Source organism: Dipodomys spectabilis, unplaced genomic scaffold, assembly GCF_019054845.1.
Source record: "Dipodomys spectabilis isolate Male_0828 unplaced genomic scaffold, ASM1905484v1 ptg000039l, whole genome shotgun sequence".
NCBI classification, from domain to species: Eukaryota; Metazoa; Chordata; class Mammalia; order Rodentia; family Heteromyidae; genus Dipodomys; species Dipodomys spectabilis.
Window position 1 is genome coordinate 1,838,250 of NW_024870716.1, and position 15,914 is coordinate 1,854,163.

Genomic DNA, 15,914 nt, shown 5'->3' on the forward strand with positions numbered 1-15,914 from the left:
CTCAAGGCTAGTGTTCTATCACTTGAGTCACAGCTTCATTTCCACCATTTTGGTGGTCTCATAGACTTTCCTGCCCAAGTTGGCTTTGAGTCATGATCCTCAGATCTCAGCTTCCTGAGTAGCTATGATTACAGGTAGGAGCCACTGGCACCTGGCTCATGACTATTTATTTTTATTTTTTTATTTGCTGTGAGCATGACATTAAAGCTAGAAGAGAGACTGGCTGAAGCCAGTGAAGTTGAGGGAGGATTAGTATTTTATTTTCATTTTTAGGATGAGAAAAAAATTGCTAGACTGCATGGGCAGGAAAGCCCATGAAATTTTTATCTCCAATTAAGCACCAAAAAGAGCTAGAAGTGAAGCTACAGCTCAAAAGTGGTACAGTGTCAGCCTTGAGCAGAAAAGCGCAGGGACAGCGCCTAGTCTCTGAGTTCAAACACACACACACACACACACACACACACACACACACACACAGTCTTTATATCATGGTTAGGAACTGTCTCAGTACACTAACTAAAACTCAGATATTTCCTCACTGTTCTGTTGACGGCGGCCTTCACCTCCTTGTTTTTCAGGCTGTAGATGAGAGGATTCAGCATGGGTGTGACTGCGCTGTACTGCAGAGAAAAGAGCAAATTCAGGAAGCCACCAGAGGGGGGCATAAGATAGCAAAGAAAACCCGAACCAAAGAACAAGGTGACTGCGATGAGGTGGGAGGAGCATGTGGAGAAGGCTTTGCTTCTGCCTGTGGTGGTGCTGATCCTTAAGATGGTGGAGACAATACGGGCATAGGAGAAAAAGATTGGGATAAAGGTGCCAAGCCCATGCATTAAGCTGGCCCCCAGCAGGATATTAACAGCAACGGAGATATCTGAACAAGACAGAGGGAAGAGAGCAGGCAGCTCACAAGTGTAGTGATGGATGGTCCGGGCCTCACAGAAGTCCAGACTGACAGCCAAGAGTACGATGATGAGCGCATTGAGGGAAGCCACACCCCACGAGACTAGCACCAGCCGCATACACAGCCCACTGCTCATCACCTGGCCATAATGCAGTGGGTGACAGATGGCAGCATAGCGGTCATAGGCCATCACGGAGAGCAGGCAGGCTTCTGTTCCCGAAGAGAAGAAGACAAAGAAGACTTGAGTCAGGCAGCCCTCTACTGAGATGGTTTTCTTGTCAGACAGGAAGTCTTCTAGGAGCTTGGGCAGGGTGACTGAGGAGAAGCAGAGATCTATAAAAGAGAGATTACTCAAGAAGAAGTACATGGGGGTGTGGAGGTGGGAGTCAGCTTTGATCACCAGCAGCAGCATCAGGTTGCCCATCATGGTCAGGAGATAAATGGCCAGGAAGAGCACAAAGAGCAGAGCCTCGATGTGGGGGTCATCAGACAGCCCGGTGAAAATAAACTCAGTGATAGAGCTGTGGTTCTTCCAGGCCATTCGTGGATGATGTTTCCTTGGGATAAAATAGATTATTGATGATTTTCCTCCTTTTATTTGGTGGGTTGTAGGGCTTGAATTCAGGGCCCAGGTGCTGTCCCTAAGCTCTTCAGGCGAAGCTAGAGCTCTACCACTTTGAGCCACAGCTCTACTTCTGGTTTTCTGGTGGTTAATTAGAGATCAAAGTCTCACAGACTTTCCTGCTTGGGCTGACTTTGAACTATAATCTGCAGATTCTCAGCCTCCTGAGTAGCTAGGATTGCAGGTGTGGGCCACAAGCACTGTGCTTGATTTTCCTCATTCTTTATGGCATCAATGTGTCTCTCCTGCATTTTCTCTTGTTCTATTAGAACTTGGGAGGTATCAGTGCAAAGTTGCTCCTAGTATAGCTCGGAGTTTTATACTTTCACACTGGCAACATGCTTTTCCCAAAGTCTTTATGTATTTCAGACAATTCCCTCCTTCATAAATAGTATTGTAGGAACTCCCATATTTAGAGCCCTTGTCTCTACATAGTCTATATCCTACTTTTACTTTAAAATAAACTTGTTCTTTCTACTGAAAAAACAAAACAATTTTATCCGGGTTGTAGTGATTTATGCCTGAAATACTAGCTACTCAGGAGGCTGAGATGTGAGAATTTAAGTTGGAAGCCAGTCCAGGCAGGAAAGTCTGTGAGACTCTTATCCCCAATTAACTACCCAAAAGCTGGAAGTAGAGCTGTGGCTCTAGTGGTAGACTGCAGCCTTGAGCACAAAAACTTACAGATAGGCTCAGGTCCTGAGGTAAAGCCCCAGGACCTGTATACACATAACAAAAATTAAAAAAAAAGTTAGGTCCCTTACACATTTATTGAGTTTTTTATTGTATGTTCTAATGTCAGAAACCTATATTCTCATTAGTTTCAAAGACCATTAAATTACTTATATGCCATGGTGGTTCCAAATCTGTTTTCCTCTCTTTAGACTCCTTGTTCAAGATAATCCAAATACTCTTGGTAATAAATAATGCAATTTGTATATTTTTTCTATGCAGAACATTTTCTCACTGTCTTTGATTATTCTTATAGAAATTCTATGAAGCATTTCAGCCAACCCTTTTTTGTTTACTTGTAGGGCTGAGGATCGAACTGAGAATCTTAAATGTGCTAGTCAAAACACACTACCACTGAGTTATAACCATACTTCCAGGAAGTATTTCAGGTCTGAAATTTATTCCCAGTTTATTACTTAGAGATCTGTTTATGACAATGTGTATGATTTGATGCCATGTTTACATCAAATAGAAGAATCGGGAAATAATTCCACTGTTTTCCACTAATTGTCAGGTGAATAATTTAGGTTTGTTATATAGGAATAAAGATCAATTTTTCTCCCTTCAGTCATTCTTTCTTTTTTTAGTTAGAGAAAGATTTACTTATTAGTAGTATTTTTAATCTTTGGTCACATTGGCTTCATTCAAATTTTTTTATCTCATATTCCAATATTCAAAATTCTCGTGAAACTCTCAGCCTCAAGTATAGCTTACATTCTGATTCTAGTAATAAATCTTAACAGCCCAAGCTGATGACCATCCCAGACCCAGATCTAGAGTACCTGTGAAGTTGAACACAGCAATGTCCTCTTTAGAGTGACTTCAGCTAGATCCAGGGATAAACTTCTGTAGCAATTATTTTGGAAGACTCTGTATGGATAATTTGTAAGCACAGTCGAAAGCAAACATTGAGTTTGGGTTCCACGCAAGCAAAGTGAGACAATAAATCTATTTTCTTAAAGGATGTGAGCATTTTACGTTTTTGTCAAGCTAAGTCTGCTGAGGATTACTTCTGGTCTTCCATTCCTACTCACCAGGATACTCTGACCACACAGTCTCAGGGAGCATGCAGCTTTGCTAAAGGACAGTTTAGCATTTCTTTTCTTTCTTTTTTAATTAGCATATACTAATTGTACAAGGGGTTCAATTGTGATATAATATGCTTTGAACCAATTCGCCCTTCAATTATTCTTCCATATCCCTCCTTCCTATAGTGTAGCTTTTACATTTCCTTCCTTCCTTCCCTCTTTCCTTCCTTCCTTCCTTCCTTTCAACATTTCTTTCTTTTATTCTTTCTTTCATTTGTTCTTTTTCTCTTTCATCTCTTTTTATTTCTTCTTCCTTTCCTTGCTTCTTTCATTTTCTTTCTCTCTCATTTCCTTCCTTCCTCCTTCTCCCTCCCTCTCCTCCTTCCTTCCTTCCTCTCCCTTCTCTCTTTCCTTCCTTACTCCCTCCCTCCCTCTCTCACCCCCTCCTCTCATTCTTTGTGTGCCAGTACTGTGGTTTGAACTCACAGTCTTGTTCCCTTGCTTGGCTTTTTGATTCAAGGCTGGCATTCTACCACTTGAGCCATAGTTCCACTTCTGGCTTTCAGGGGGTTAACTGGAGTCAAGAGTCTCATAGACTTTCCTGCCCAGACTGGCTTTAAGCCTTAATCTTCAGATCTCAGCCTACTGAATAGCTAGGATTACAGATATGAACCACCAGTACCTGGCCATATATATGTATATATGTAAATATATATTATTTTTTATTATATATATATTTCCTTACATGCTGACACCCATTTTTTTTTGTTTTTTTTCTTTGTTGTTTTTGCCTTTTGTTTTTGTTTTTTTGTTGGTCATGGGGCTTGAACTCTGGGCTTGGGCGCTGTCCCTAAGCTCTTCAGCTCAAGGCGAGCTCTCTACCGCTTGAGCCACAGCGCCACTTCTGGTTTTCTAGTGGTTTATTGGAGATAAGAGTCTCACAGACTTTCCTGCCAGGGCTGGCTTTGAACCTCGATCCTCAGATCTCAGCCTCCTGAGTAGCTAGGATTACAGGTGTGAGCCACCACCACCCGGCAAGCACCCATGCTTTATATGGATGAAGAGCTGCAGCTAGTTGTAACCTATGATCTCAAGGATATCACAAAGAAAGGACAGCATCCTCCATAATCCTAAACAGCATCTCAGATTGATTCCAGGCATTAAAGAAAGACCAAGGATAATATATTCTAATTTATAGGTCACAAATTCTAACTAGAAAAGTCTTAATTTTAATTTACTATTTAGAAATGAAGGAACACATTTACTTTCATGCTGACTCCTGAGAGACTGATGTCAGAATTATAACTGAGAAAAAAATGAAATAAAGCACATTATAAAGAGGATTCTTATAAGTGCCTTATATATGCCTTGCCCATATTGTTTATAGAAAGATATATTTGGAGTGAATAAATGAATCATGACTTGAGGCATTTGAAGACTGGGTTGTTAAAAATGGAGACCCTAAGGTGCAGGAGGACGAATTTGAATTTGGGGGAAGGAAATGGCCTCCTGGCACATACTAAATTCCTATGAAATAAACATCCTCTTCCTCTGTCCAATTCCAACTTATTTTCTTTAATCTTCTTTTCATGACGTGTGCACATGCACATACACACACAAGTGCACATGCGCGAATGTGCACGCTGGCTTGAACCACAGCTCCACTTACTGCTTTTTTCAGTAATTAATTAGAGATAAGAGTATGATGGACTTTCTTTCCCCAATTTGGCTTTGGACTTTGACCTTCAGAACTCAGCCTCCTGAGTAGTTAGGAATATAGATATGAGCCACCAGCTCCTGGCAATTCCAAAATCTTTTTATATAGCCAGGGAAGATGGGGATTGTCGATAACTACTGGCAGAATCATAGGTTCTGCCACTAGTTATTATATCTATCTATGGTATTCTCACCTCCTTCAGGTCTCAGCTTTCTGCAATTTGAAGCTTGAAAAGATGTATGCCAGGCTTTAACATGCCCCCATTGCTAGGCATGAGAAGATATCCAAAGCAGCTGGGTCAAATACAAAACATTTGGAAAGAGAGACATCAGGGGCTCATCCAAGGAAGGAGAAGTGGTCTGCCAAGGATCAAGAAGTTTCCATCTGCAGCTCAGAGAAAATGATGAATAGAGTAAGAGCTTCAGGATCCAGGATTAATGGAGTGAATCATGACGTTCCAGGGGGTGAGGGCATAGGAGAGGATTATCAGCAAAATCAAAAGACATAAAGCCAAGTGTCTGTGGCCATGCTTATTATCCTATCTACTCTGGAAGATGAGATCTGAGGATTGTGGTTCAAAGCCAGCAGGAAAAGTCTGTGAGACTCTATCTTCAATTAAGCACCCAAAAGCTGGAAGTGGAGTGTAGATCAAGCAGTAGTGTCAGCCTTGAGTAAATAAAGCTAAGGGACAGTTCAAGCCTCAGTACACACACACACACACACACACACACACACACACACACACACACACACACACACACACACACGGAGTACCACCAAGAAAGAAAAATAGGAGGAGGAATATCAGCTATTGGGAAAGATATTATCATGATTCTGGATTTTCCTGAAAGCAGCTCCCTCACGTTCGGGCTCTCTCTTTCAAGTAGCTATATCAAAGGTAAAATCTCCCTATAAGAGGACCTTTGTCACAAGAGTGTTACTCTGGGAGAAGATAGTTTGTTTTTCTGGAGTAAATAATCCTGGAGTGAGTGGGGTGCTAGTGGATCATGCCTGTAATCCCATCCATTCAGGGGGCTGAGATTTGAGAACTACTGTTCAAAGCCAGTCCCGGAAGGAATGTTCATGAGAGTCTGATCTCCAATTAACCAGCAGAAAGATGGCAGTTTAAGTGTGGCTCAAGTGGTAGAGTATAAGCCTTGAGGAAAAAAGCTAGACAGAGCTCAAGCCTTTAGTTCAAGCATTAGTACTGGCATGTGCGCACACTCACACAATAATGCTGGAGTAAAGAGTAGAGGGATATCATTCTGTAAAGCAGGATGCTATAAAGGAAAAAAAGACTAGTTTCTCTCTTAAAAAAGCTCATATTCTGACCTGATCTGTTTCTTTAAAACTTCATAACAAGGACTCAGATGCAGTAAATGATAGTCTCTTTGCTTTGAATAGGATTTTAAGAATGTTACAGGAAGGGGGAACTCTCTAAGTGAACCAATCAGAAGTCTATCTGTGCTCAAGCAGCTATCAGCTGTTTTTGACACCCAGGGGAAGCTGGGCCATTGTTCCCTGAAGTCTCAGACTGAAGCCAACCTCTGGACTCCCTAATTATACACTTCTCCATTAACTAGAAGGATAAACAGAAGCACTGGGGAGTATTTGAAGTTTCTGAATTTAAATTCATTATTTAAAGCTTAGAAGAGAACTGTTAGTAGGCTGATGGGGATTGGGAAGGAAAGAACAAAAAGGGCATCATTCGGGGCTGGGAAGGTAGCTTAGTGGTAGAGCGCTTGCCTTGCATGCTCGAGGCCCTGGGTTCGATTTCTCAGCGCCGGAAGTGGCACTGTGGCTCAAGTGGTAGAGTGCTAGCCTTGAGCTGAAGAGCTGAGGGACAGTGCCCAGGCCCAGAGTTCAGGCCCCATGACCGGACCCAAAAAAAAAAAAAAAAGGGCATCATTCTCCAGAAAAGTTTATGTTGACTGAAGGATTTTTTCATGGACACATAGGGTTGAAATGCTCTTTAGGTTTTTTTCTTCTTTTTTCCCTCCTTCCTGTCTCCCTCTCTCCTTCTCTCTCTCTCCTTCCTTCTTTCCTTCCTTCCTTCCTTCCTTCCTTCTTTACTTCCTTCATTTCTTCCTTCCTTCTTTCCTTCCTTCATTTCTTCCTTCCTTCCTTCTTTCTTTCCTTCATTTCTTCCTTCCTTCCTTCCTTCTCCTGGGACTTGAACTCAGGGCCTGAATGCTGTACCTGAGATTTTTTACTCAAAGCTAGCTCTCTATCACTTGAGCCACACCTCCACTCCAGGTTTTTTTTTTGAGATAAGAGTTTTATGGACTTTTCTGCCTGGGCTGCCTTTGAACCATGGTCCTCAGATCTTAACCTCCTGAGTAGCTAGGATTACAGGAGAGCCACCAGTGCATGTCTATTTTCAAGTGAGCTGTGACACAGTATAAAGCTCCATGTTATTTTCCTATGCAATAATGTCCATGTAAACTTTTCTTATTTATTGAGATTACTATCTGATTTCTCTTATTGAATGAAGGCATATAAGCTGTATGAAGACAATAATTTTTCTTTGTTCCTTTTTTTGTTTCAATGTATTGATAGCCTGACAGTGTGTGTGTGTGTGTGTGTGTGTGTGTGTGTGTGTGCTGGTACTAGGGCTTGAACTTGCTTATGGAAGCATAGAACTCCATTTTGTATATATAGGCCACATCTTCTCGATCCATTCATCTACTGGGGGATATCTGGGTTGTTCTATATCTAAACTATGGTAAATAATGCTGCAATCAACATGGTTGTGTTGGTAGCTTTAGTATGTCCTTGTTTATGGTCATTTGGGAAAATGCCCAGGAGTGGGACTATTCTTAATTCATTCCTGAATTTCAAAGTTTCCTTCTTGGGAAATCCCTTCAGTAGTTCTGTTGTACAAATGCACTGATACTCAATGTCCTCAGCCATTGTTTGTCTGAAAATATTTCCCTTTTAAAAAAATGGCACACTTAGCTGGGTGCATATGGCTCACACCTGTAATTCTTGCTACTCAGGAGGCTGGGATCTAAGGGTAGGTTTGAAGCTAGCCTAGGCAGGAAAATCTGTCATATCTTCAATTAACCACCCAAAATCCAGAAGTGGAGCTGTGGCTCATCAGCTTTGAGTGACAAAGCTAAAGGACAGTGCCTAGACCTTAAGTTCAATCCCCAGAGCAGCACCAAAACACACACACACACACACACACACACACACATATACACACCCTCCAAAAAAACAAAACAAAAACAAAAAATAACCAAAACAAAACACACACTTTAAAAATCTATTTTATTAATATAAGGTGAAGCTGCAAATTACGGTAGTTAGAAATTTCTAAAAAGTTATTTTTTTTTAGAGAAAGCTTCATTCATTATATAAGTAACATTACATAAGTACTTCATTTGAAGTAGTGTTCAAAGGTCCTGGGCAAAACTTCTCAAAAGAAACATTTGACAAAATATGTCATTGAAGCCCTACTTTGTTAACTGAGCTGTTTGAAGAGTGTGAGTTCTTCAAAAGAAGAAGGACACACACAATTGAGCAGAGCTGGGAATATTGCAACTGTTCATAGTGATATCAGCCAAACTCCAGGTAGGAAAATCAATGTTTTTTTATTGTTTTACTTGAATTATTGCTCAATTATTCAACACAATAAAGTTTTTAATTCCAAAAAGAAATTAAAAATCAGTTAACAAGATTAAGGAAGTTACCACATTATTTGGACTACATGGCAGAATTCTGTTTAGCAAATCCAGTCTTAACAAATTATCTGCAGTCATGAAGTTAACTTATTATTCATTTTCTGCTGGACAATGATAACTAATGATTCATAAATGACACATTATGTCCTAAAAATACCAGCATTTGGCTGCGCACCAGTGTCTCATACCTGTAATCCTAGCTACTTAGAAGGCTGAGATCTGAGGATAAAGATTCAAAGCCAGCCCAGGAAGACAAATCTGAGACATTTATCTCCAATAAACCAGAAAAAGACACATATGCAGGTATGGCTCAAGTGGTAGAGTGCCAGCCTTGAGCAAAAAAGCCAAGTAGGAGCTCTAGGGTCTGAGTTCAAGCCCCAGTACTGGTACACACACAACTTCATTAACTGCTGACTGTATGCGTCCCTCTTCTTTTGAAGCAAACAGCTCAGTTAACAAAGTAGGGCTTAAATGACATATTGGGTCAAGTGTTTTTTTGAGAAGATTTGCCCTGGGCCTTTTGAACACTACTTGAAATAAGGTACTTATATAATGTTACTTATATATTAAGGCTAGACTTGGTAAGTGATCAAAAGTAACTTTATTACAGTAACATGTACTTTATTCTAAAACAATAAAGTGCTTAATAATAAACAACTATTTATAAAATTGGGTTATTTTTGCCAACTTTTTTGTTAAAAACTCTAGGAATCATCTTGTGAAAATGCCACATATCCACTTCTTAAGTCAAAGTTATAGCCCATTCCAGATTTTTCCAGAGCAAAATCATGCAAACAACTGTGTATTCTTGGATACACTTGACCACCTCAAATAATAAGTAATAAACATACTGGGTAAAGCTATAATACAAAGGAACAAGGCCACGTGAAGGACACTTTTGATTTAAAGGCAAAATAGAGTGGCCATCTGGTACAAACATTTTCTACTTTTACATTTATTAACTGTGTGAGATAATAAATTGGTTAACTATGTAAGTTAATAAATGTGATAAGAAATAAGATCACATGCAATGATCTCTCATTTCTTATTAAAAGGCTGACTCAGATTGACTTCTTGAGAATGACATCCCAACAGAACGAGATTTCTGCAATTACAAATGAAGTTTTGGTGAGTTTGCAGATACTGGTGATGGGGTTGCAGAAAATATAGGTGGAGAAACAAAAAAAACCCCAAAACTACACAAACCCAATGACAATCTATTTGAAGGTCAAACCAGCTTCTTGGTATACCTTGAAGACTTTCACAATGGCATTGATATAGGCTGCCGTTCTTAAATCTAATCCCAGGTTATACTTAGTGGCTGTGTTTATGATTTGTTTGGCAGATTTTTCCATAGTGTGAGCTAAACCAGAATATACAATGTCTTTCTCAGATGCAGCTTTTATTCTGCTTTGGAGCCTTGCTGTGGGTACAACAGGAATAGTTCCAGGATGCTTCCCAAACTTTTTTTCTAAACTTTCTTGAACAGACATGAGCAACTGGTAGTTGGCATCTCTTTCATATTTGAAGGTCAAACGTCCATAGCTGACATGACTTATATTCTTCAGCCACTCAAAATAAGATACTGTCACTCCACCAGCATTCAAATAGAGATCAGGAATAACCAGAATGTTTCTCTTTAGAAAAATTTTATCAGCTTCTGGAGTTGTTGGTCCATTGGCAGCTTCAGCTATGATCTTGGCTTTGACTCTGGGTGCAACAGATTTGGTCAACTGCTTTTCCATGGCAGCAGGGATCAAAATATCACAGTCTGCTTCTAAAATGTTTCCCTCATAGAGTTTTGCCTGGGGGAAACCCAGGATCGTTCCATGTTGCGATTTGAACTCTTCCAGGTCCTTTGGATCTATGCCGTCTGAATTCCATATGCTGCCATTATATTCACCAACACCAACACATTTAGCCCCAGAACCATGCAAGTATTTCATAGCGTACCGGCCCACATTACCAAATCCCTGAATAACAAATGTTTTGTCTTTAAGCCCTGGGGTCAGTCCTATATTATTCATGTAGGGAACTTCATTGAGGAAGTTTTCTATTCCATAGTAAACACCACGACCGGTAGCAGAGATCCGGCCACGAATACCACCCTGACTAATGGGTTTCCCAGTAACGCAGGCACGGGCATTGATATCAAAATGTCCTATGGTGGTGGCATAGGTGTCAGCGATCCAGGCCATTTCCCGCTCACTTGTGCCCATGTCTGGAGAAGGCACATCAACGCTGGGACCAATGAAGCCTTTTTTGGCTAGTTCCATGGCAAACCTCCTGGTGATCTTTTCCAGCTCATTGTCAGAATAGTTTTTGGGATTGATCTTCACGCCAGCTTTGGCCCCCCCAAAGGGGACATCGACAACAGCACATTTGTAGGTCATCAGGGAAGCCAGGGCCTTGACCTCATGCACGCTCACGTCCTGGCTGTAGCGAATGCCGCCCTTGCAGGGGGTGCAGTGCTGACTGTGCTGGGCTCGGTAGGCCTCGATCACCTCCCAGGACCCGTTGTCGCGCCGGATGGGGAAGGCCAGGCTCAGCACATGGTTGCAGGGCTTGATGATCTTCAGGATGCCGCACACCTGGTGCCGCTTCTCCTCCTCGCTCTCGCGGGCCTTGATCTCCGCCACCAGCCTGTCTTGCAGCATGCTGGCGCCGCGGTCGAAGAAGCCTTCTACCATCTTGAAGAAGTTAGGGTTGTCTTCTGGGTCGGCCTCTGCGGCGCTGCTGGCATGGCGCACGGGGCCTCCTGGCTGCTGGAAGACCGCCACGGTCTGCCCAGCGGTCTTGCTCAGGATGGTGGTCGAAGAGGCAGCCACGGAGGTGAAGGCCACGGGCTGGGCCTGGCCCAGGGACTGCGGCAAGATGGCGCCCAGGCGGCAGTACATGGCGGAAGGGAGCGGAGGGGGGAGGCCCGGCGGGGACGCGCGGGTTTGGAAGTTGGGAAAGAGGAAGCACCGGAGCCAAGTACCTTTGAACACGGCGGACTGCCGCCCTCTTGGATGTCCCTTCTCCTCACTCCCCGGCCATGAGGCCTGGAGGTGCGGCTGTGGCGCGCTCCCTGCCTAAAATGGCACCCGGGAGGAGGGAAGAAAGATGGCGCCCGGGAGGTGAAGAGGGGGAGAGGACAGGGGGCCTAACGGCTCCTGGCCACGCTCGCGGGTGTCCGGAGCTCCCCAGCCACTGAGGAACTTGCCCTAGATTTTTGAGGTATACTTCCTTCATTTTGAGGTGCATTTTGAGGGCTGGAATCACATTGGCGTGTAACTTGCATCATTTCAGAAAATAGCAGTTGATAGTCTTAATGTGATTTGGGATGAAGTGTTGTTGGTTAGAGCTTTGTTCTTCTAGCTCCACATTGGCGTGTGTGTGTGTGTGTGTGTGTGTGTGTGTGTGTGTGTTCTTGTGGAGTTGTTGAAGGACGTCTTATCCTTAATTTCCATAAGAATAAATATGTGTCTGTATGACTTTGTATACCTCAGGGTGTTGTCCCCCTAACGTCAGCTTAGTTTGTGGAGAATATTTGATAAGGATGTTCACCTTTGCCTAACTCCTTTTCATCATCTATGGAGATCACATGATCTTCATTCTCTTCTTGGAGTGTGTAACATTTATTCACATATATTGGGCAGCCTTTGCATTTAAGGGCTAAATTCCCATTTGGTCGTGGTGTGTAATCCTTTTAAGGTGCTACTGAGTTCAGTTTGCCGTTTGCCAGGGTGTATGCATGCATAGGTCTGTGGGTACTGGAGCCCGAGAGCTGTTCCTTAGCTGTTTCACTCGGGTCACTCAACCACTTAAGTCATAGTTCAAGTGGTTAATTGAAGAGTCTCATGGACTTTCCTGCTTCAACTGGCTTTGAACCTCAATCCTCAAATCTCAGCTTTATGAGTAGCTAGATTATAGTATGAGCCACAAGTGCCTTGTTACTCTGTGTGTGTGTGTGTTGTTTTGGTGGTTTGAATTCAGGGCTGTACACTTTCTAGGCACAGGCACTGTAATAACCAGCGGGGCCCTGATAATCAGTGTGGCCTGGCAGCCTGGCCTGCTGGAGGGGGCGGGGCATTAAGAGGTGAGCCTCACCGCTCTACAGACCGGGCCACCGGAGGGGGACATGGAGAGGCTGAGGGGCGTGCCATGCTGCTGAAGGGGCGGAGCATGCCACCTAAAGGGAATGGGGCACAGCCTATATATAGGCTGTGTGTTCCGAGTCCTGAGGGCAGTCTGGAGGAGAAGGGAGTCCTGAGAGGAGAGGAGAGTAGGGGAAAGACCAGGAGTCCCAAGGGGAGTCCTGAGGAGAGTAGTAGGGAGAGCACAACCAAGAAGTAGAGGGACGGAGAGGGGACACACGGAGTGGAGAGACAGCAGAGGGGAAAGCCTGCTGGAAGCTGGGGCCTCCTCTGGAGGTCATTCGGGGCCTTCTCCAAAGGTCATTCGGGGCCTCTCGAGGGGCCATTTGGGGCCTTCCTCTAGAGAGGCCTGTGGAGAGGCACCTCCGGGAGCAGAGCAGGGCAGGCCTGTGCAGAGTGGAGAGGCCTGCAGAGGAGGAGGAAGGGAAGACAGGGAAAAGCCTTCCCCTTTGGAGGTTTGGAGCTTTGGAGCTTTGAGGTTTGGACGTTTGCAGATGGACTAATTGGTTTGCAGACCAACTAATAAAGGACAGGGGATTAGGGCTGCCTGTTGGAGGCTTGGAGGTTTGGTGGTCGAGGCTGCTCTGGGTTATGGGTATCTAACCAAGACCCCTTTTTGGTGTAAATAATGTGAACAAACTTTTTTTGGTTATCTTTAACAGTGCCTAGATGGATTGTCTCGCTCTTCAGAGGCCATAAGTGCACTTTACTACTGCAGGCACAGCCTGTCCCAAGCCTGGATTTTGTATGTGGTACATCTATTTTTAAAAAATTACTGAGTTAATTTCCATACTTTTCCTCATCCACCCTCCCACCTCAGCAGCCTATATTTTGTTCCCCCCCCCCACCCCATTATTTCATTCTTGGCAGGTATAGGGATTTATATCTTTCTTTCTTTCTTTCTTTCTTTTTTGGGTCCGATCATGGGGCCTGAACTCTGGGCCTGGGCGCTGTCCCTCAGCTCTTCAGCTCAAGGCTAGCGCTCTACCACTTGAGCCACAGCGCCACTTCCGGCTTTTTTCTTTTTGCTTATGTGGTGCTGAGGAATCGAACCCAGGGCCTCGAGCATGCAAGACAAGCGCTCTACCACTGAGCCACCTTCCCAGCCCAAAGGGATTTATATATTTCTTGTGTGTTACCCAACTTGATATATAATTCATAGTCTTGTTTTACCTGTTACAGCTCTGTAGTATCAGATGGAATGCCTTTTTAATTTTGCCTTGGAGTCTTTTATTTATAACTTGGAGTGTAAATGTCAAAAATTATTTTATAAATTTTTGGGATATAATGGTTCAATATTTGTACACTGATTAAGCAAATTAGCATAGTGATCACCTCAGATACAAATCATCTTTGTGGTGAGAACATTTAGAATACATTCTTTTAGCTGTTTTGTAATATACATTATGAATAACTCTAAATCACCTTGTTCTGTTATTGCCAGACCTATTCCTTTTTCCTGAGACTTTGTATCCTTTGACCAAAATCTCCCCTTTTCCTTATCCACCCTCCCACCTCAGCAGCCTGGTAACCACCATTTAACTCTGATAAATTTTACTTTTGTTTAGATTCCACATATGAGTGAGAACATAGAGTATTTATTTTTTATGCCTGGCTTATTTCCACCTTAATAATGATCTCTAGGTCCATTCATGTTGCAATGACAGAATTTAGTTCGTGTGTGCACACAGGTCCTGGAGCTTGAATTCAGAGCCTAGGAATTGTCCCTGCACTTTCTTGCTTAAGGCTAACACTCTACCACTAGAACCAAAGCTTCATTTCTGGCTTTTTGGTGATTAATTGAAGGGTCTCATGGACTTTTCTTCCATGGCTGGGTTCGAACGACGATTCTCAGGTCTAAGCCTCCTGTGTAGTGAGGATTACAGGCATAAGCCACTGACATCTGACTAAATGGCAGAATTTCTTGCTTCTTCAGGCCAACTAGTATTCATCATGTGTATATAGTCTGTTTCTGAAGTCTATTCACCCCAATGGATAAATGGACTTTAAAAATGGGATATGTACATTTGTTTTTTTCCATATCTTTTTTGTTTATCCTGCTGGATGTCTATAGAGGTTATTAAGATACTCTTTCCATACTCTTCATATATACTTCTATATACGTGTAATATATAGAATATATAGACATGGTTTTTGTTAGTTATGGTGCAACACACACATACATATATGTGAGTGAGATAAGGTTCTGTGTTTATATATACAAATGTTTATCTTTTAGATTTAGCATGAGGGAAAATTTTTATGAACCTGGCTTACTTAATATGATGATTTTCAGTTCTATCCATTTTCCTACAAATGACAGATCACATTTTCTCCTTCATTTAACAGTTATAAGATTTCAGGGCTGTGACCATCACTTGGCTGTTGTGAATGGTGCTACAATGAACACGAATATGTAAGTACCCATATATTGTGTCCTGACTTACCTTTCTTTAGAGAAAAGGCCCAAGAGTGATAGCAGTGGATCTTTTGGTAATTGTTTTTAACTTTTTTAGACATCTCTGTACTGATTTCCATAGTAGTTATACCCATTTACATTTATGTTATGAGGGAAGGAGTTTAAAAAATTTATTGCTATAATGCATACTGTTTGTTTTCTTGGTGCTGTAAGAATTTTTCTCCTCAGTTTATATTCTATGTTGCATAGCTATTTAATGTCATATTCCTTTGATTTTTCAGCAAAAACTTTCCCTTCCCTACATGTAATATGTGTATTTATATTGGTATATATCCTTGACAAATGTCCTAATAGTCCTTTTATTATTTTTGAGTCATACTATCTTTTGTTTTATAGCAGCGGTTTCTCAAAGAATAACTTAGACAAAGTCAAAATGACTTTATAATTCAAGTCTTCTCCCATTACCCTGTGCTGTTCTCTAACCCAGTTCTATCATAGCATTTCACAACCCAGGAAGAACCATTAAGAAGTTTTTTTAAACATCATATTTACTTACTTATGTGTGCCTTTGGTGGATTCTTTGGCAATTGGCATGTACTTCAGTCTCAATTGATTTCCAAGTTCCCAGGTGCAGCTGTAGAACCTAGTATCTCTGTCTATGGGTACT

General features: G+C 42.3%; 2 protein-coding genes across 2 annotated transcripts; both read right to left on the reverse strand.

Annotated features, from left to right (window-relative positions):
• Positions 1 to 512: 512 nt before the first annotated feature.
• LOC122106180 (olfactory receptor 8S1-like) lies at positions 513 to 1,445 on the reverse strand. The gene has a single exon (XM_042677483.1). The coding sequence runs from the start codon at positions 1,443 to 1,445 to the stop codon at positions 513 to 515; it is 933 nt and encodes a 310-aa protein (XP_042533417.1).
• An 8,461-nt stretch (positions 1,446 to 9,906) lies between these two features.
• LOC122106181 (glutamate dehydrogenase, mitochondrial-like) lies at positions 9,907 to 11,586 on the reverse strand. The gene has a single exon (XM_042677484.1). It carries the CDS (start codon positions 11,584 to 11,586, stop codon positions 9,907 to 9,909), a length of 1,680 nt encoding a protein of 559 aa, XP_042533418.1.
• Between the last annotated feature and the right edge of the window lie 4,328 nt (positions 11,587 to 15,914).

What these genes read in the sequence shown, in the direction of transcription:
- LOC122106180 (XM_042677483.1), bottom strand. Translation starts at nt 1,445, where the DNA reads ATGGCCTGGAAGAACCACAGCTCTATCACTGAGTTTATTTTCACCGGG.
- LOC122106181 (XM_042677484.1), bottom strand. Translation starts at nt 11,586, where the DNA reads ATGTACTGCCGCCTGGGCGCCATCTTGCCGCAGTCCCTGGGCCAGGCC.